The sequence below is a fragment of the Haliotis rufescens genome, unplaced genomic scaffold, assembly GCF_023055435.1.
Source record: "Haliotis rufescens isolate VD_foot unplaced genomic scaffold, xgHalRufe1.0.p SCAF_3, whole genome shotgun sequence".
NCBI classification, from domain to species: Eukaryota; Metazoa; Mollusca; class Gastropoda; order Lepetellida; family Haliotidae; genus Haliotis; species Haliotis rufescens.
Genome location: NW_025964001.1, coordinates 42604263 through 42625169, shown reverse-complemented (window position 1 = coordinate 42625169; position 20907 = coordinate 42604263). Strand labels below are relative to the sequence as shown.

General features: G+C 44.7%; 1 protein-coding gene across 3 annotated transcripts in view; it reads right to left on the bottom strand.

Moving 5' to 3' along the window:
• Positions 1-1607: 1607 nt before the first annotated feature.
• The window catches only part of LOC124123384 (cell wall integrity and stress response component 2-like), a 57218-nt gene continuing 37918 nt past the window's right edge, over positions 1608-20907 (bottom strand). For all 3 annotated transcript variants that reach the window (XM_046486627.2, XM_046486620.2, XM_046486613.2), the window contains exons 3-5: positions 13340-13389; positions 10873-11013; positions 1608-2892 (exon numbers count right to left, since the gene is read on the bottom strand). In XM_046486627.2, the coding sequence (XP_046342583.2) occupies positions 2830-2892; positions 10873-11013; positions 13340-13389 (254 nt within the window). In that variant the 3' untranslated portion in view covers positions 1608-2829. The remainder of the gene's footprint in view (positions 2893-10872; positions 11014-13339; positions 13390-20907) is intronic.

The following is a 20907-nucleotide window of genomic DNA, read 5'->3' as shown; positions in this document are numbered from 1 at the left end:
TGTATAGTGTGCCGGGTGGATGTGTCAACTGTGTCACTGGTCAGTGTATATTGTGTCGGGTAGGTGTGTTAACTGTGTCAGTGGTCGGTGTATAGTGTGTCAGGTGGATGTGTTAACTGTGTCACTGGTCAGTGTATAGAATGTCGGGGAGGTGTGTTAACTGTGTCAGTGGTCAGTGTATGGTGTGTCGGGTAGATGTGTGAACTGTGTCATTGGTCAGTGTATAGTGTGTCGGGTAGATGTGTTAACTGTGTCATTGGTCAGTGTATAGTGTGTCGGGTGGATGTGTCAACTGTGTCACTGGTCAGTGTATAGTGTGTCGGGTAGTTGTGTCAACTGTGTCACTGGTCAGTGTATAGCGTATCGGGTAGATGTTTCAACTGTGTCACTGGTCAGTGTATAGTGTGTCGGGTAGATGTGTCAACTGTGTCACTGGTCAGTGTAGTGTTCCGGGTAGATGTGTCAACTGTGTCATTGGTCAGTGTATAGTGTATCGGGTAGGTGTGTTAACTGTGTCAGTGGTCAGTGTATAGTGTGTCGGGTAGATGTGTCAACTGTTTCACTGGTCAATGTAGTGTCCCGGGTAGATGTGTCAACTGTGTCATTGGTCAGTGTAGTGTTCCGGGTAGATGTGTCAACTGTGTCACTGGTCAGTGTAGTGTTCCGGGTAGATGTGTCAACTGTGTCACTGGTCAGTGTAGTGTTCCGGGTAGATGTGTCAACTGTGTCACTGGTCAGTCTATAGTGTGTCGGGTAGATTTGTGAACTGTGTCATTGGTCAGTGTAGTGTTCCGGGTAGATGTGTCAACTGTGTCACTGGTCAGTGTACTGTTCCGGGTAGATGTGTCAACTGTGTCACTGGTCAGTCTATAGTGTGTCGGGTAGATTTGTGAACTGTGTCACTGGTCAGTGTAGGGTTCCGGGTAGATGTGTCAACTGTGTCACTGGTCAGTGTAGTGTTCCGGGTAGATGTGTCAACTGTGTCACTGGTCAGTGTAGTGTTCCGGGTAGATGTGTCAACTGTGTCACTGGTCAGTCTATAGTGTTCCGGGTAGATTCGTCAACTGTGTCACTGGTCAGTCTATAGTGTGTCGGGTAGATGTGTCAACTGTGTCACTGGTCAGTGTAGTGTTCCGGGTAGATGTGTCAACTGTGTCACTGGTCAGTGTTTAGTTAGTCGGCAAGATGTGTAAATTGTCAGTGTATAGTTTGTCGGATATTCTTTTGCAGAGATTAATTGAAAAAATACATTGTCCCAGATAAATGAAATTCAGGCTCGAAGAGTTAAGTTGAAATAGTATCTGGTTTTGCAGCTGAATTATTATCTAATCGCGACACATAGTCTCAGCAACACTCTCCGCCACACACACACCCTACCACCACCACCCCACCCATACCGACTACCAACCACCGACTGACCCGAGAATATCAAATACTCCGGCCCTTAGATATTACTTTGCAAATATTGACTATCCCATGTTCACGCATATACTGCGTGACACGCGAGCTAATGAATGATATACCAAAAGGAAGAACAGTACTGCCATGGTGACAATGTTGGAGGAACATACACGTTCAACGACGTCATTGTAGAAAGGTGGCATATCAACCGAGAAACTGACACATTTAATTACAAACAATATCATAAGTAACAAACAATATCATAGTTCACACACAATATATAAAGTTACATAGTAGTCTTTCTGGAAGATCTGAAAAATGATTTGCAGCGATTGGAATAATGTCAACGATTAAACCCTTTTGTTTTGTTAATACATTGTAGATGTTTACACAAAAAATGCAATCCATATAAGGTATCATAAACGTAGATGACCAACAACACTATATATGTACAGCTAGCTTGATGAATACACTGTATCTGTTGCACAGACACTCGAGCAGTGACCCGCAAAAATACAAACTGTAAATATATCTCGCAGTTTTGTACAATTGTCAACGGTGGAATTGTTTTGAAGACGTAGAAAAAAATGTATTCTCGTGACTAAAGCTTCGGAATAAATAGTTTAGAATCATAAATACACTCAGACGTTATCGATCCTGAGTTCATTTATAAACTGTTTCGAAGGTCCAAACACTTGGATGTTTCGCAATACAACATATAATTTTATGGAATCTACTTTCGCCTTTGTGAATGATTATCTGGGATGATGGGACTGAAGTCACAAGACGTGTTGCTGCTCATTTGGTAGTATTCGCAAGGTGTTGCGTCATTTATGAATGACGTCACAATCGCCGTCAACTCTGACGTAATATATATTGTGATGTCACAGCTGCTTGCAAGATGCTGATGGCGTAACAGTATCTGGGGTGCGATGCAAACAGCAAATCGCTAGCAAGCGATGTCCAGCGATTCTCCTTAAAACGGGGAGCAAACGTTCAGCCGCTTACAATCGCGCCAATAGCTGTCTGGGGTTGCTTCGATCTCAACCAAAATGGCGGCTGACGGAAACTTGAGTTTGACAGCGGAACAAGAAATTCTTGACTGGATCAACTGGGAAATGGGCAAATGCAGCTAACATGCCAGCATCCCCATTCAGCTCCACATCTTCAAAGTAGTCATCAGTAGTCGTAAATTCATCTGTGCTTCTATCACGTTCTTCATTAGGGCAAGGTAACCAAGCGGTTGTCAGTCGCGCCGCCATTTTGGAACAGTGCGCATGCGATTGGAGGTATTGCAGACCCCGGATGAGCAATGCTTTTGCTTACACTAAGCGATTCGTGGCTTGCAACGTGCTCCTCGACACGTGACCTTGCATCACATCGAAGATCCTCGGAGCCATCTTTATGCGTGACGTCATATAAGGCCTATCAAAACTCGTCATCAGACGACTGGTCTAGGAGCATGATGTCATCTGGTCGGGAAACGCTTGGCTGTGGACATAAAATATAAAGCCCTTTGTGTAATTCTGATCAGTAAATAATTCAAATACATAAATACTGAAGACATTGATTGTACATAGAACCGTGTTTACGGTAGTCATGCCAATATCTCCGGCGATGACTACTGATACACGTGTGAATGGAAGTAGTTATAGGGCTGGAACATTTTCTTTGTTCATTAATCTGATTGCAGGACGGGGGACAACCGCCGTCAAGCGTGTTCATTATAATGGGTCAATGCTAAATATTTGGCCTTATTTCCACGTAAGTTCAATAGTATCTCTCTGCAATTGTTTCATTACCTCAAACATTTTGGGCCGAACGGAGATTAATACAAAGTATCACATAAACGATGAAACTAGATCTGGTCGTAGCAACAGATCAATACAAGGGAATCAATAACGATATAATAGCTCTCTGGCTCCGTTAATAGTCATCCCCATACATGAGTGAATAATAAGTGTTCCTGGTGATGGTCGATATACGAGAAGGGATGGACAGTCGATGGAGCGGGGTGTGGGTGATATAGAGCTAGATGTTGGACACAGAAATGATGGAAGAAAAACGACAGGACGAAGTAGGCAAAGATCGGGTTGGGTGCTGGTCACAGGTGGGTTGGGAGCAGGAATGGGAGGGAAGGCGAGCAAAGGGTGGGGTTGGGAGTTAGATGGGGGAGAGGAAAGGGTCAAGGATGGGAGGGATGGCGAGCCAAGGGTGGGGTTGGAAGTTGGATGGGGGAAAGAAGAAGAACAATGATGGGAGAAATGGCGAGCGAAGGGTTGGGGCTGAGAGTTGGAGAGAGGAGAGGAAAGGGCCAAGGATGGGAGGGGTGGTGAGCAAAGAGTGGGGTTGGCAGTTGGCCCGTGGGGAGAAGACGAACAATGATTGAAGGGATGGCGCGCCAGGGTTGGGGTTGGGAGTTAGATTGGGGAGAGGAAAGGGTCAAGGATGGGAAGGGATGGCGACACAAGGGCGGGGCTAAGAGTTGGATGGGGTAGAGAAGAAGAACAATGATGGGAGAAATGGCGAGCCAAGGGTCGGGCTGAGAGTTGGACAGGTGAGAGGAAAGGGTCAAGGATGGGAGGGATGGCGAGCCACGGGTGGGGCTGAGAGTTGGATGGGGGAGAGAAGAAAACGATGATGGGAGAAATGGCGAGCCGAGGGTCGGGTTGAGAGTTGGACAGAGAGAGGAAAGGGTCAATGATGGGAGGGATGGCGAATCAGGGGTGGGGCTGCGTGTTGGGTTGGGGAGAAGAAGAGGGACATGGATGGGGGTGGGTGGGTGGGTGGGGGTAAAACAGGATGGGGGTGGGAGAGGACACGAGTCAGGGGTTGGGCTGAGAGTTGGACAGGGGAGAGGAAAGGGTCAAGGATGGGAGGGATGGCGAAGCAAGGGTGGGGCTGAGAGTTGGACGGGGCAGAGGAAAGGGTCAAGGATGGGAGGGATGGCGAGGCAAGGGATGAGTTGGGAGTTGGATGGGGAAAGGAAAGGGTCAAGGATGGGAAGGAATGGCGACCCATGGGTGGGGGTAAGAGTTGGGCGGGGCAGAGAAGAAGAACAATGATAAGAGGGATGGCGAACCAGGGGTTGGGTTGAGGGGGTCAAGGGTGGGAGGGGTGGCGAGCCAGGGGTGGGGTTTTGAGTTGGACAGGGGAGAAGAGAGGGACATGGAAAGGAGTGTGGGGGGGAAGAGAGGTGCGAGCGAAGGTGGGGTTGGGAGTTGGACAATGAGAAGGACAGGGACATGGAAAACGGGGAGGAGGGGGGAGGTAAGACGGGATGAGCATGGGAGAGGACACGAGCCAGGGGTGGGGTTGAGAGTTGGACAGGGAAGAGGAGAACAATGATGGGAGGGATGGCGAGCCAGGGTGGGACTGAGAGTTGGACAGGGGAGAGGAAAGGGTCAAGGATGGGAAGGAATGGCGAGCCAAGGGTGGGGCTGAGAGTTGGACGGGGCAGAGAAGAACAACAATGATAGGAGGGATGGCGAACCAGGGTTGGGGTTGAGAGTTGGCCAGGGGAGAGGAAAGGGTCAAGGATGGGAGGGATGGCGAGGCAAGGGATGGGGCTGAGAGTTGCAAGGGGCAGAGAAGAAGAACCATGATAGGAGGGGTGGCGAGCCAAGGGTGGAGTTGAGGGTTGGGTGGGGGAGAGGAGGGGGTCAAGGGTGGGAGAGATGGCGAGCCAGGGATGGGGTTGGGCATTTGAAAGGGGAGAGGAGGGGAGAGAAGAGGAGAGGGGGAGGATGCGGACGCAAGCCAGGGATGTGAACAGAAGCAAGTCACAGGAGGAGTGATGAAGAAAGAAGCGTCGTAAAATATGCACTACAGGTATATAAAATCGACTCCCCACAGCAGCATCAACCTGTGTGTTGTCAAGGACTGAGTGAGTGAGTTGGTTTTAACGCCGCTGGAGTGTGGAGGCGTTGGTGTCAAAGATGGCACATAGCATTTCATACAGATCACGTCAAAGTCACGTCAAATTGTCGTCACATTACAACTGATCGGGCAATCATTTCCGATGTGCTTCCTTTGGGTTGTGGTGAATAGCTATAGCGTCCTATCAGGTATTCCGACAATTACAGTTCGCTCTTAATCAGTGAAGTTACGTTCTGGTATCCTGTCTAGAGAACGAATGTCTTCACTACCCATGCGCGGTATTATTGAGATTTGTACTTAGTCTGAAGCAGTTTTATGCTTCTGTTTATAGATCCGGGTGAGACTATATCCGCAGCACCCCCCACTCCCCCCTCCTCAAACACTCCGGGTCACGATGCTCATGGCAACAGTTTGTCTGTCTGCTTCATATACGTGATCCGCCGTATATCTGAAATATTGCTGACAGTGATCATAAAACAGACTTTACTGATTCGTTGAAGTATTTCATAAAATCACGCCAAATATCATGTCCTTCTCTTAACCGTAACAAGACTATTCTCACAAAACTGGCCACTACAGTGTTCGGGGGGTCAGATTCGGGAATTTCGCGTCACCGTACCCCGATTAAAGTGTTTAGGGGTCAGGCTCGGTGATTGCGCGTCACCGTACCCCGATTAAAGTGTTTAGGGGTCAGGCTCGGTGATTGCGCGTCACCGTACCCCGATTAAAGTGTTTAGGGGTCAGGCTCGGTGATTGCGCGTCACCGTACCCCGATTAAAGTGTTTAGGGGTCAGGCTCGGTGATTGCGCGTCACCGTACCCCGATTAAAGTGTTTAGGGGTCAGGCTCGGTGATTGCGCGTCACCGTACCCCGATTAAAGTGTTTCGGGTGTCAGGCTCGGTGATTGCGCGTCACCGTACCCTGACGGCGTCATATGTTGCCCTGAACTACTGCTGTGTCTCAACTACTTGCCGCAGGGACAACTTGCATATTGCTGAGTGTTGCGTTAAACAACATTCGAACACTCACTTGGTGCCGATACTTGAACAGTGATTAATCAATACAGCACTAAGAGTGCGCATGCACATAACATTATCCCTGACGTCAGATTAGGGAGATTAGGGCATAAAAACCGATAGCAAAGTGACAGTTTTACAAATGCATTTGCCCTTGACATGCGATGCATAGCTTCTGTACTCGCCTCTTGGGGTCTCCGAATTTCATATTGATTTATCAAAAACTTGCCATCATGTGCCACGTTTTGTATCCAAACGTCGAATTTAAAACGTCAATGGTGAATTATGGCGTATGAAAGCAACAAAATCCCGTTTACTTTTTGATACGACTGTTTTCTTATTCCTTAATGTCCTATTATCTATCAGTGCGCAGTAAAACGTCAATATAACGTCGACGGAAAACCCTTGCATGTTTGATCAACATCATTGTGTCAAATATCGAAATGTTATATTCCATTTGTCGACATTAAACATGAATTGTCAAGATTACGCGTTCAGGGAATTCTATCCACTTTGAGTGGAAACATGTGCGATATGTTATTTTATTATATGACATAACTAGATGTGACGTCAATGGGACGAAGACAGCTGACATGGAAGGAATACTACTAACTTTGGAATATCTTTTAGCAACATATGGAGAACACATGTTATTTAATGTAAACTTATAGATCTGTATAATGGCAATACTATCCCACTGGGTACCTATCCGTAGAGGTGATTTATAAATCCATCACTCCAACTAGTTTATATCAAAAGAAAATATCTAGTCTCATTTGCCAATTATTTTAAAAGTTGCTTTATGTCTAAGGGAGTGGAAATACCGCTAAGTGACAGTCGAATGAGAATAATTGGGTATGGACCAGCATTGCAGCGATAAACGCCGCATGGATAAGATGACATAGGAACAGTCAGGTCACACCTGATCCCGACATTAGACAACTCTGAAGGCAATGAAAGATCGCTAAGGCCCTACTTTGAAGGAAGTCTCAAAATAGACAGTAGTGCATCAGCATGCATGGTATACTCTTCATGGGGGAGCGGTCGTGTTGACTGTTCAGGTGTTTGACAACGTCAAACTCACAAAGAATATAACATGTTTTGGGATATTTTTAAATGTCCCAACGAGAACGCTTTGCTTCTAAGTGTTTTGGTGTCCAACTGCTTACCTCCTGATGCTAACATGAGAGAGAGAGGAGAGAGAGAGAGAGAGAGAGGAGAGAGACAGAGGAGGGGGAGAGAGAGAAGGAAAGGGAGAGAGAGAGAGAGAGAAGGAGGGGGAGAGAGGGAGAGATAGAGAGAGATAGAGAGCTCCCTTAACTTTTGGGGACACAAATATGTAATATGCTACTTATTTATTGAACTTGTGTGGTTCTTCACTGATTTCCCAGTTAGTTCTGTACGTACCGATTTCTCGCGCTTTTCAGTAGACATGAGCACAGGCTATAATTTCGTTGACAAACTTGCTTATTGAAGCAATGTTTCCATGTAAAAGACCTTGACAATCCCAAGTACAGGTATATATCGAACCTCATAGTAATACATAAAGGTACAAAGTCTTGTCAACTGTGCACATATCATTTTGGTCACTAAGCATATGCTCACTCAGTTATCCGGAATATTTTCATTGCGACTTTTATGACATAATGTTCTTGCAAACCTTTCTGTTGTTTGGGCTTAAGTTATATAGTCAACGCCAAAGTGAGTGAGTGAGTTGGGTTTAACGCCGCTTTTAACATTATTCCAGTTATATCACGGCGTGTCAGCCTAATGTGGGAGGAAAGCCCCAAGTGATGCAGGTCTCAGACGTTTACCACTTCGGTGAAACCCACGAGCACGGGCATGGTGCTGACAAACCTAGAAACATAATTGGGGCGAACCGGGATTCGAACCCACAATCATAGATTTCTGGCGTATATGCACAGCGAATCGCGGCGCTTAAGGCGACTGGGCCACCCGTGCTCCCCAACGCCAAAGAGGAACCAGTCTTAATGATCCGCCGAAAGAGATTCCAGCGGTGAAGGTTACACGAATGGATCACTGAAAATCATTGGTGACACCAGGTGTTCGCGAAAAGGGAGAGGGTGTCCTGTCCTATCGATAGCTAACCTTCCTTTGAGTACACAGTGACGGGAAGGCCAGAACAGTGTTCTAATGCTGTACAAGTCTGTTTCGAGTTCGACTAAGCTGTACATCCATATCAATGTTACGTAAATGCCTTTCCCACAATCAGCCAATGTGGTCACGTTGCTGTTCAATATATATAACACGTCAACGCAAGTGAATAACCAGTCGCCGAAACAGACGGGAGTAAAAGACAGAATAGCAGTGCAAATTATCTGAATGTATCACCGAGTATCAACACCCTTCTCGTGAACTTTATGCCAGTAGTTTACCTCTTATCTAAATTCGGTTGCTGCTACATCTACCGCTTCTTATCCTGTCAGAATATATCTTGGCTAGGTAATCAGATTACAGACCATCACACCATCTCATTAATAACCCTCCAGCTCTTTAGTGTTTTTTTTAGTTTATAATAATACGTCTTATGCGACGCGGATAACACAGTGACTGCTTGGAGCTTCTCTCGGTTTGGGAAAGGTATACGTATAGAAGAGGATTTTAGTGACATTCATGTTCTTTTACGTCACAGGTCATGCAAATCAAGTTTATCTTTGCAGCAACAAAATAACAATTTCAACATTGTCAAATTATGTTGCATAAATTACAGCAATGTAAGGCCAAAATAGAAACAGAAAATGTTTTTTGGGCATCGGGGCTTCACATTCAATCCTGCGCGTCAGTCCATTGCCAATGAAAACATATATTTCAAATTCCACATATCAACGTCAGAGAATAACCAGTGTTCATTATGAACAGATTCTATTGGGATTAAAGGGTCAAATAGTGGTAAAAATTATAAGATTAGATCACTGAAAATCAGTGATGACACCGGGTTTCAGTTACCTGTATTTACCTGTAACAATGTCCCCTTGTGCCAGTCACCTGCATTTACCTGTAACGATGTCCCCTTGTGTCAGTCACCTGTATTTACCTGTAACAATGTCCCCTTGTGTCAGTCACCTGTATTTACCTGTAACAATGTCCTCTTGTGTCAGTCACCTGTATTTACCTGTAACAATGTCCCCTTGTGTCAGTCACCTGTATTAACCTGTAACAATGTCCCCTTGTATCAGTTACCTGTATTTACCTGTAACAATGTCCCCTTTTGTCAGTCACCTGTATTTACCTGTAACAATGTCCTCTTGTGTCAGTCACCTGTATTTACCTGTAACAATGTCCCCTTGTGCCAGTCACCTGTATTTACCTGTAGCAATGTCCTATTGTGTCAGTCACCTGTATCTACCTGTAACGATGTCCCCGTGTGTCAGTCACCTGTATTTATCTGTAACAATGCCCCCCTTGTGTCAGTCACCTGTATTTACCTGTAACAATGTCCCCGTGTGTCATCCACCTGTATTTTCCTGTAACAATGTCCCCTTGAGACAGTCACCTGTATTTACCTGTAACAATGTCCCCTTGTGTCAGTCACCTGTATTTACCTGTAACAATGTCCCCGTGTGTCATCCACCTGTATTTTCCTGTAACAATGTCCCCTTGAGACAGTCACCTGTATTTACCTGTAACAATGCCCCTTGTGTCAGTCACCTGTATTTACCTGTAACAATGTCCCCTTGAGACAGTCACCTGTATTTACCTGTAACAATGCCCCCTTGTGTCAGTCACCTGTATTTACCTGTAACAATGTCCCCGTGTGTCATCCACCTGTATTTTCCTGTAACAATGTCCCCTTGTATCAGTCACCTGTATTTACCTGTAGCAATGTCCCCTTGTGTCAGTCACCTGTATTTACCTGTAACAATGTCCTATTGTGTCTGTCACCTGTATCTACCTGTAACGATGCCCCCGTGTGTCAGTCACTTGTATTTACCTGTAACAATGTCCCCTTGTGTCAGTCACCTGTATTTACTTGTAACAATGTCCCCTTGTGCCAGTCACCTGTATTTACCTGTAACAATTTCCCCTTGTGTCATCCACCTGTATTTACCTGTAACAATGTCCCCTTGAGCCAGTCACCTGTATTTACCTGTTACAACGTCCCCTTGTGTCATCCACCTGTATTTACCTGTAACAATGTCCCCGTGTGTCATCCACCTGTATTTTCCTGTAACAATGTCCCCTTGTATCAGTCACCTGTATTTACCTGTAGCAATGTCCCCTTTTGTCAGTCACCTGTATTTACCTGTAACAATGTCCTATTGTGTCAGTCACCTGTATCTACCTGTAACGATGTCCCCGTGTGTCAGTCACTTGTATTTACCTGTAACAATGTCCCCTTGTGTCAGTCACCTGTATTTACTTGTAACAATGTCCCCTTGTGCCAGTCACCTGTATTTACCTGTAACAATTTCCCCTTGTGTCATCCACCTGTATTTACCTGTAATAATGTCCCCTTGAGCCAGTCACCTGTATTTACCTGTAACAATGTCCCCTTGTGTCATCCACCTGTATTTACCTGTAACAATGTCCCCTTGAGCCAAACACCTGTATTTACCTGTAACAATGTCCTCGGGTTCCTCTCAGCCACCTTCCTCCTGCGACACACACGTGTGGCGTACGCCGTGACGATAATGAGCATGGCACCAGTTATCCCCACGCCGATCGGGATGAGAACGCTCACCAAGTATTTCTTGTCCTGGTGGAAATTAAAGCAGTAATGAATGACAACGTCCAGATAGAGAGGGGCCTACTTGGGAGAAGGGCACTTATAGAAGTGCTCCAGAAAGCTGAGACGACAACATCGTGATGATGGTGTCGCAGCAGTGGGGGCCATTACTGTGTTCCTTATAAAACATATTATATTGTACATGGTACTGGCCTACATCTGTCGGGACACATCATCATGAACAACAGCATCACGGGAGACGTCCACTACGCCGATATAGTAGAAGGTGAAGGGGGCAGCTAGAGTCTTTGCGTCAGATCCAATAACTCCACCATGTGCCATGTGCAATATACATATGTATTAAACCTATTAAACCAAAAGCTTGTATCAGCAAAGGTACAAATACGTAAGTCCAATGCAAGCTTTATTTCTAAGTGTTGGATCTATGACTTGATTTAAGCTTGATGTCAAAATGTTAAATCTGTGTCAAAATGTCGGATCTTTGTCAAAATATTGGATCTATGGTCTGAATATTATTTATTTAAGGTCTACGTGTTAGGTCAATGATATGTAGGTTAGATACATATCAGAACGTGGTTATAATCAATGTTGGATCTATGGTGGGTATGTTAGTTGTATGATCCGTTAGATGTACGATCTGTTGTATATGGTATGCAAATAGTATGTACATTTGATGTCAAATGTTTGTTAGATAATGACCTGTAAATTAATCCCTGTGTGTCAGATCAAAGGATCTGTCTGATAATATGCTATATAAATAGATCCATGTTTGTTAGATATATGATATGTTGGAAATATGGTATGTAAATTGATTTCTGTATGATAAATATGCGATCTGTAAATTGATATCTCTGTGTTAGCTATATTATAAGTAAATGGTCTACGTTCTAAGTATGACGTATGTAGTCTGAATGTCCGATCTATAGTCTGTATGGCAAAACTATGGTCTGAATGTCATGTATATCAAAATAGACAGTGACATGTTCGGTGTTTTTTCGGCGTGACTTGTAAGGATATAACCACTAAGCTCTCCCACCGCCCCTCATTCATTCAAGGACTTAAACGAAGATCTGGTTTTTGCAATATATGTGTGAATTGGCTGACTGTGTGCAAGCGTGCCACGACGTCTAGTATCGTTGTCTTTCCAATCACCAATCACTGCTCTGCCATAGATATGACTGAAGTACTGTTGACAGCTGCGGCGTCAAACAACATTCGCCCACTCACCCAATCACGTACGTGATAGTAGGCTGTGAGGCGTACAGAAATCGTCCAGACTCGTGTTTCTAAAAGCAATAACGATACATGTAGGCTTGTTATACTTTGTGTTCCAATGGAAGACATCCGTGTTGGTCGATGCATTGCTATGATCACTAACCAGGAAACCATACCTCGGTCATCCACATTCAGACAACACTCTGGGGGTATATGATTACTTGTGTCTGATCTTGCAACAAGATTCACCTTTTCAGGACCACGCAGTTGCCATTATTGGAACAACTAGACGACGTGCGGACGTCACAATATGGCCGCTTCTTCAGATATATCAGCTGATACGTTTAACGTGGGCTGTTTCCAACAATAAACTGATCACGGGGGATGTGCTTGTTGCGCACATATCGCAGTAGCAGCTCCTTCGCGAGACAATTACTTCCAAGACAGGAGAACATTATATTAGATAGAGCAGATGTATTAATTGTGTCCGGCGGCGGTGATCGTTGACTGCGCACTGTGGAGCTTGTAAGTTGACGCTGCTGGGAACATAAATCTGACTGGCTGTATGCCGAATTCCCTTTCTAATAGAAGGAACAGAATACGCCATTTTACATAACTAATTGGTGACATGGCATGTGGTCCGGGAAACCGGTCTCGCAGCACTCTTAATTACAAGAGGATTAAAGATGTGCCGGGAATCAGAGCTGACGAAAGAAACCTAATTGTGAACGTGACAGAGGTTGGTATCCGTTGAAACTAGACAGCCTGACGCTCCGTTTGGGGGATGGGGATGCGATATAAGGAGGGATGGGTGAGGCAAGGGGTGGGGGTGGAGACAAGGCTATAATGACACAAGCTGAGATAGACACACGGAGAACGACAAAGAGGAGGTGAAGGAGACAGGAGTTCTATATGCAGGAGACAGCAGATACGTGTGGTCAGAGTGCCCTCGGGGTGTCATGGGCGGCCATTGAGATGATCATAAGATTTATGATGGGAGTCCTGACTTTTCATGTGCTTCATCTTCTACTTATTGATGTATTAATAGGAGCGTGCAGATGCAGGAGCAAGGTGTATGGTCTCAGTTAGTAATCGTGTGACAATCAAATTTGCTTCTTACCCGCCATAGAACACTTCCAAACGGTCCGTCATCAAAGTCTAGAGGATCAGCTGAAATAAGAAAGACATCATTATACTTCCTAAAACAACATGGAAACAGCAACGAATCCGAAACATCCTGAAACAGATATTGAATGTTCTCTTCGGCCAGTTAAATGAGGGACTAATTGGACGTCAGCCATTCAGTCAGTATTTCAGCCACATAGCAAAGATGAACGGCTGTTCTGCTTACAGATGTATGGTTTCAGAGCAAACATTCTGTTTCATGGTTGTTGTTTTTTAAAATGGCCCTTGCAAGTATATACCTCAAATGTGTCAAATAGATGTCGACATACAACTTTTCAGGTCGATCCTACCAATCAGTCATGTATTGATCTTCATTCTGGGTTCATTGGAATATGAACCTTTCTGAGAGTTAGGGCCAAACTGAATTAACTGCAATGAATTTGAACTTTGAAATTACACAAACTGAAAGTCTATTCTTATATTTTTTATATCTTTATTTGGTACTTCGAATGATGTTTATATATAAAATTTCATTTGGTAAGTGTGACCTCATGTTTACACTGACGGTAATGCAACAACCAGTTGTATGGCGGGGGGATAGGTTCCCCAAACCGCGAGAACGTCTGCATGGCCAACATGCGCCACAGTAACAACAGATATTGTTAGTTGTGGTGTCTTTAGTTGTCGTATTCGGTGTTATAATAGGTTAGCAGGAAAATATTGGGCGAGGCGTGAGCCGAGCAAACAGTTTTCCTGCTAACCTATTATAACACCGTATACGGCAACTAAAGACACCATAACGAATTTATTATGCCGTAAAGTTTACACTATTTGGTATCTTTGTCGCACATGTCATGTCAAAATGAAAATTTGACACTTACAACCGGTATAAACGACAGGGCCAGTACACATGTTTCCGATACAACGCTTTAATGTAAAGATAAACGTTAACAATGGAATATATAATGCACTAAATGTGAACGTTTAAAGTTCTATAGCTAAAATGGATAGAATTATCATAAAAAATACCTGCATGTTAACAGAAATCTGCGCGCCATTGTAACTTGATAGCAGTCCGCGTTCCCCTAACGAAGGGCTGCTATCTATTCTATTGCTATGTGACGTCATTGGTGTCACGTGTCTTGTTTGTGACGTCATCCCATAGTTTGTTCTATGACGATGCTATTTGTAACTCATTGACCTCCGTTGTAAGCTTTTTTCTATATATTTTTTTATAAATATAGTCACGAACGTGGTTGCGTTAATAAATCATGTCCTTGCTCATCACAATTAATGGTATTAAAACACAAAACAGTGTCGAATAACGAATTTCTGTACCAGAATTTACATGTGAAATATGTGAGGTGGGTGTTGGAAACTTCAAAATGGCTGTTTCTGACGGTATACGGTCTCATATTAGGTCAGTAACAATCATCATGGATTTTTACTGACGGTATACGGGCTCATGTGAGGTCAGTAGTTCTGCTCTCTGATTGGCCAATCTAACTCTGAGGCATAATAAATTTGAATATTATCATCGTTAGTTATCTTCCTCTATAAGTCGGTCACAGTTACGGTGCATAGTAAAACATGTCCTTCAGGGCGCCAAAATGGCTGACACGATCAAGGTGACTGGGGTGATTTTCGAAGTTGTCAACGATCATGTGGCGATTAGCGTTTGTTATCATTGATAATTTGGCCGATCATTTAAAGATTTTTGTTAAGATGTGTCGAACAGGTGCCGAAGTTAATTAATAGATTGTTGCGTCAAAATGGCCGTCACGATAATGGTGACTGGTGAGATTTTCAAAGTTTTCAATGATCACGTGGCGATTGGTGTTTGTCATCATTGATAATTTTACCGATTATATAAAAGTGATTGTCAAGATGCGTCGAATGGGTGCTGAAGTACATTAAAAGATTCTTGCAAAGTGTTGTTGACTGTCATTGTCAGTCGAGTCACTGAGTGTCTAGTTTCAAAATGCATTTTCTTCAGAAGGATAGATCGTAGCTGGAATATTCGATCATGAAAATGCAGTCTGACATTTCCAATGTATGCAACTCAGTTCAAGATAAAAGTGTTATATAGTCAGAAACAAATGTTCTGCGTTTATTCATGCTGGAGAATGGCTTGGGGTTTCCCCGGGAACGTGATAGTCCGCTGGTGATGACGTTATTTAAAAAATACAGTCTCGTTCAAAATACCGTCTCGTCAAAATGTAATTCCTACGCATACGAAAGATAGTTTTCTGGTCATTTGACGAGAATATCGTCAATGGATAAGACATATATCCTGGAAACTCAAATATTAAAAAAATATTGTCATTGTGTACCACTTTCGTCTTTCAGACGACAACAATTTCAAAATCATTTAAAAAGGAAAATCAGTTTAAAATAGCCTTTTTGCTTATACGCTGATTTTATCCGGACAATGATCTAGTTCGACAATGATACGGATGGGTTTCAACGTCGCATTCAAGATTGTTGCACTTATATGGCGACGTGTCTGTACGTGTGTGTGTGGCTGCTTGTGCGAGTGCGGAGTTCAGCCACAGTTTAACACGAACACCCCACTCACATTACACTGACTCAGAACTTATGATTCCTTGTTATCTCCCCTTAATGCTGACGCCACCAGGCAGAGTAGCAACAAGTACCAATGGTTAACGTCTTTTGATATTATGCGGCCGGGGGATAAAAACATTGACCTTCTGCTCCCCGTACAGACGCTCTGTCCACTACACCACTGAAGCGGTCTGGTAATGCTACGGCTAAACTGAAAACAAACGCCCTGTCCACTACACCACTGAAACGGTCTGGTAATGCTACGGCTAAACTGAAGACAAACGCCCTGTCCACTACACCACTGAAACGGTCTGGTAATGCTACGGCTAAACTGAAGACAAACGCCCTGTCCACTACACCACTGAAGCGGTCTAGTGATGCCACGGCTAAACTGAAAACAAACGCCCTGTCCACTACACCACTGAAGCGGTCTGGTGATGCTACGGCTAAACTGAAGACAAACGCCCTGTCCACTACACCACTGAAGCGGTCTGGTGATGCTACGGCTAAACTGAAGACAAACGCCCTGTCCACTACACCACTGAAGCGGTCTTTTAATGCTACGGCTAAACTGAAGACAAACGCCCTGTCCACTACACCACTGAAGCGGTCTGGTAATGCTACGGCTAAACTGAAGACAAACGCACTGTCCACTACACCACTGAAGCGGTCTGGTGATGCTACGGCTAAACTTAAGACAGAGACCTGTTAAGTTTATAACATTCCATATTTAGGAGAAATGTACAGTTGATGTTGTGTATTATATCGCAAGATTTTAATATTTGACTCAAGAACGTATCTTAATGTAACCTTAACAGTCCACACATATGTCATAAGGTTAGCATGGGTCACAGGTCTCTTGAAGAAGACTTGCTCGCTCATTTTAGTCAAATATCAGCGTTTGGTTGTATTACAAGTTTAACCGGGCGAACGATAGGAAGTCATCAGTGCATGTGCGATATACTTCTTGACAATATATAAATGTCTTGTCGAACTGACGATGGAAATTTGTATATGGAATGTATTATATTACAAGTTTGTTTGTTCGTTGTTTGTTGGGCGGTGGGGTAGCCTAGTGGTTAAAGCGTGCGCTCGTCACGCCGAAGACCCGGGTTCGATTTCCCACATGGATACAATGTGTGAAGCCCATTTCTGGTGTCCTCCGCCTAGATATTGTTGGAATATTGCTCAAAGCGGGGTAAAACCTAACACACTCACGCACCTGTTCGTTGCTTAACGCCGCACTCAGCAATATTTCAGTTAAATGACGGTGGTCTGTAAATAATCGAACCAAACAATCAAGTGATTGGCATCATGAGCAATGATCTACTCAATTGGGATGCGATGACATACATCAGCCAAGTCAGCAAGCCTGTAGCTGAGGAATGAGAACCTATGCCTAAAGACAAATTCAAACCCGGATCTTCACGGGGGTACATCACATGTAAATATGTTTAATGTAAAGAATAATAAAATACATAATATGTTTCATATGAAGACTGGCACAATATTATAAAGAATGATCTTTTTTTAATAAAATCGAACTCAAGTCTGTTTTGTCTAAAAAAAAACCTGTGATAGCCCATAAAAAAGCAAGCGTTATAAAAACTGATGGCATGATGTCATATATTCTCTCTCAAAATAGTGAGTGAATGAGTATGGTTTTACGCCGCTTTTAGCAATACTCCAGCTATATCACAGCGGGGAACACCAGAAATGGGCTTCACACATTGTACCCATGTCGGGAATCGAACCCGGGTCTTCGGCGTGATGATCGAACATTTTAACCACTGGGCTACCCGACCACCCTCTCTCAAAATTGTAAAAAGTTAACGAAAATGTGCTTACACTATTTTCAAAAGTAAAATTCGTGGAAGGAAAGTTTTCTATGTCATATTGGTTTTTGGAGTTGTTTTTTTAACTGATAAAGTGTCAAATGTATTTTATTGTTTTATTAGCGTTTATATATGCAATGGGTAGATATAGTTTTTATACTGCTGACGAAGAATACAATATTGCTCATTCTAGGCCACCCAGATATAGTGTGATGCGGCTGCTTGTGACACAAAGTCCCATTCATCCACTCATAGGATCAACGTCTTGTTGCCTCGCTCCCTCTTCTAGCAAGTTAAGCTCCTAGGATCTCAGTAGACGAGAACAGTCTCCAGGATGAGGCTGTGTGTTGTAGCGATCAATGTACTGATGATTGTTATCTCGCTGACACAGTCGCGAATATTAGTATTCCTACATAATTCAATTTTTCTGGTAGATTTGCACAGCAAATGTGGTTACCTCTGTCGAAATCATGAAATATCCAAAGCGATATTGGCTGATCGATCGTGGAATGAGAATGTTATAGAGTGTTGGGGTGGCCATCGGGGCTGATTTGTGCGACTACAGGGCTGTGGATGCGAGTCCCTTTATGTGATGATTGAAGAGCCACACTGATAGGATCGGATCAAGTCCAGGCACTCTCATCAAACAAACATCTTTGAAGTAGTAAAGACAAGATTTCTGTAATTAAAAGATGTGAACTGTGTTTGGACATCTCCCTTGTTTGTTTAAGGCTGGTAACCACAATGATTGAATTGGCTTCCAACACAGACAAGGACCCCTTCCGATCTCGTTGGTTCATCTTGCAGGCCAAGACCCCTGGCTTTCCACCATAGACAAATATCAACTTCCAACTCGCTGGTTTCGCCTTGCAAGCCAAAACCCCTGGCTTCGTACATAGACAATGATCCTCTACATGTCTCGCTGGCTTCGTCTTGCAGTCCGAGACCAAAGGCTTACAATTGACTGCCGTAGTGCACGTAGCTGGCGCACGTCATTTACCGTAATCCTAGAAATAATGTACACGGGTTTAACGATAATTTCCTGCATTCGGAGTGAAACATTGTTATGAAACTTTGTCTGATAGTTAACTGCAATCTAGCATCTACCTTGAATCTGTTAACATTATGTTCATCTGTCTCTGGGGAAGCTAAGTCTAACTTCGGTGTGGGGAATTGTTAGCATGCCTCTCACGTTTTATTTAGATCTGGGGAATTGTCATTTAACCGCAACAACACATCTAATTTGGGATCTGGTGAATTGCTCTATATCTGAAACCTCACATCTGACTTAAGTTTGTTCTCGTTGCCCTGAGAAACCGTCCTCGACCTTCCGACTAGAGGTTTTAGCCCTGGGGCCGCAGGATCAGACACCTCGCTGTTCAACATAAGTACAATTCGACATGTTCATTCCTACGGCTTTTGATGTTAGATTCTGTGTCTTGGCTGACTGTGTTTATTCGTGGTTCCACAACAGGGGTTGGTGCCGTGATAAAGTACCACGACAAAGACTGTCATGCTGCAGCTCCATTGCAGAGGTTGTCATGCTGCAGCTCCAAGGCAGCGGTTGTCATGCTGCAGCTCCACGGCAGAGGTTGTCATGCTGCAGCTCCAAGGCAGAGGTTGTCATGCTGCAGCTCCAAGGCAGAGGTTGTCATGCTGCAGCTCCAAGGCAGAGGTTGTCATGCTGCAGCTCCAAGGCAGAGGTTGTCATGCTGCAGCTCCACGGCAGAGGTTGTCATGCTGCAGCTCCAAGGCAGAGGTTGTCATGCTGCAGCTCCAAGGCAGAGGTTGTCATGCTGCAGCTCCACGGCAGAGGTTGTCATGCTGCAGCTTCACGACGGAGGTTGTCATGCTGCACCTCCACGGCAGAGGTTGCCATGCTGGAGCTCCACGATATATGTTCTCATTCTTCCGCTCCACGGCAGAGGTTGTCATGCTGCAGCTTCACGGCAGAGGTTGTCACGCTGCACCTTCACGGCAGAGGTTGCCATGCTGGAGCTCCACGATATATGTTCTCATTCTTCCGCTCCACGTCAGAGGTTGTCATGCTGGAGCTCAACGATATATGTTCTCATTCTCCCGCTCCACGTCAAAGGTTCTCATGCTGGAGCTCCACGATATATGTTCTCATTTATCGGCTCCACGTCAGAGGTTGTCATGCTTGAGCTCTTCGATATATGTTCTCATTCTTCCGCTCCACGTCAGGGGTTGTCATGCTGGAGCTATACGATATATGTTCTCATTCTCCCGCTCCACGTCAAAGGTTCTCATGCTGGAGCTCCACGATATATGTTCTCATTTATCGGCTCCACGTCAAAGGTTGTCATGCTGGATGTGCAAGATATGCGTTCTCATTCTTCCGCTCCACCTCAGAGGTTGCCATGCTGGAGCTCAACGATATATGTCATTCTCCCGCTCCACGTCAGAGGTTCTCATGCTGGAGCTCCACGATATATGTTCTCATTCTTCCGCTCCACGTCAGACTGTTGGGTCCGGCAAGAACTGTGGGGCCGGGGAACAACCATTGCAAAACCTGTCGGGTCAGGGAACAAGCATGCCAAGAACTGTGGGGTCAGGGAACAAGCATGGCAAGAACTGTGGGGTCAGGGAACAACCATTGCAAGACCTGTGGGGCCAGGGAACAAGCATGCCAAGAACTGTGGGGTCGGGGAACAAGCATGGCGGAACAATCATGACACGTTACGGAACCATCATGGTTCGAACTATCGAGTTATTGAACAAGCATGGCAAGAACTGTGGGGTCGGGGAACAACCATTGCAAGAGCTGTTGGGTCAGGGAACAAGCATGGCAAGAACTGTGGGGTCAGGGAACAACCATTGCAAGACCTGTTGGGTCAGGGAACAAGCATGCCAAGAACTGTCGGGTGACGGAACAATCATGTCAGGAATTGTTGGGTCACGGAACAAGCATGGCAAGAACTGTCGGGTAACGGAACAAGGATGGCAAGAACTGTCGGGTCACGGAAGAATCATGTCAGGAATTGTTGGGTCACGGAACAAGCATGACAGGAGGTTACGGATCCACGAGGGGCAGGACTCTCTCATTAGCGAACCGCGGCGATGAGGCTTGCCTGACTACGAAATGAACACGGGATTAGTAGAGGTGGCATGCAGCAACCCTCCATAGCATCCCACTATAGAC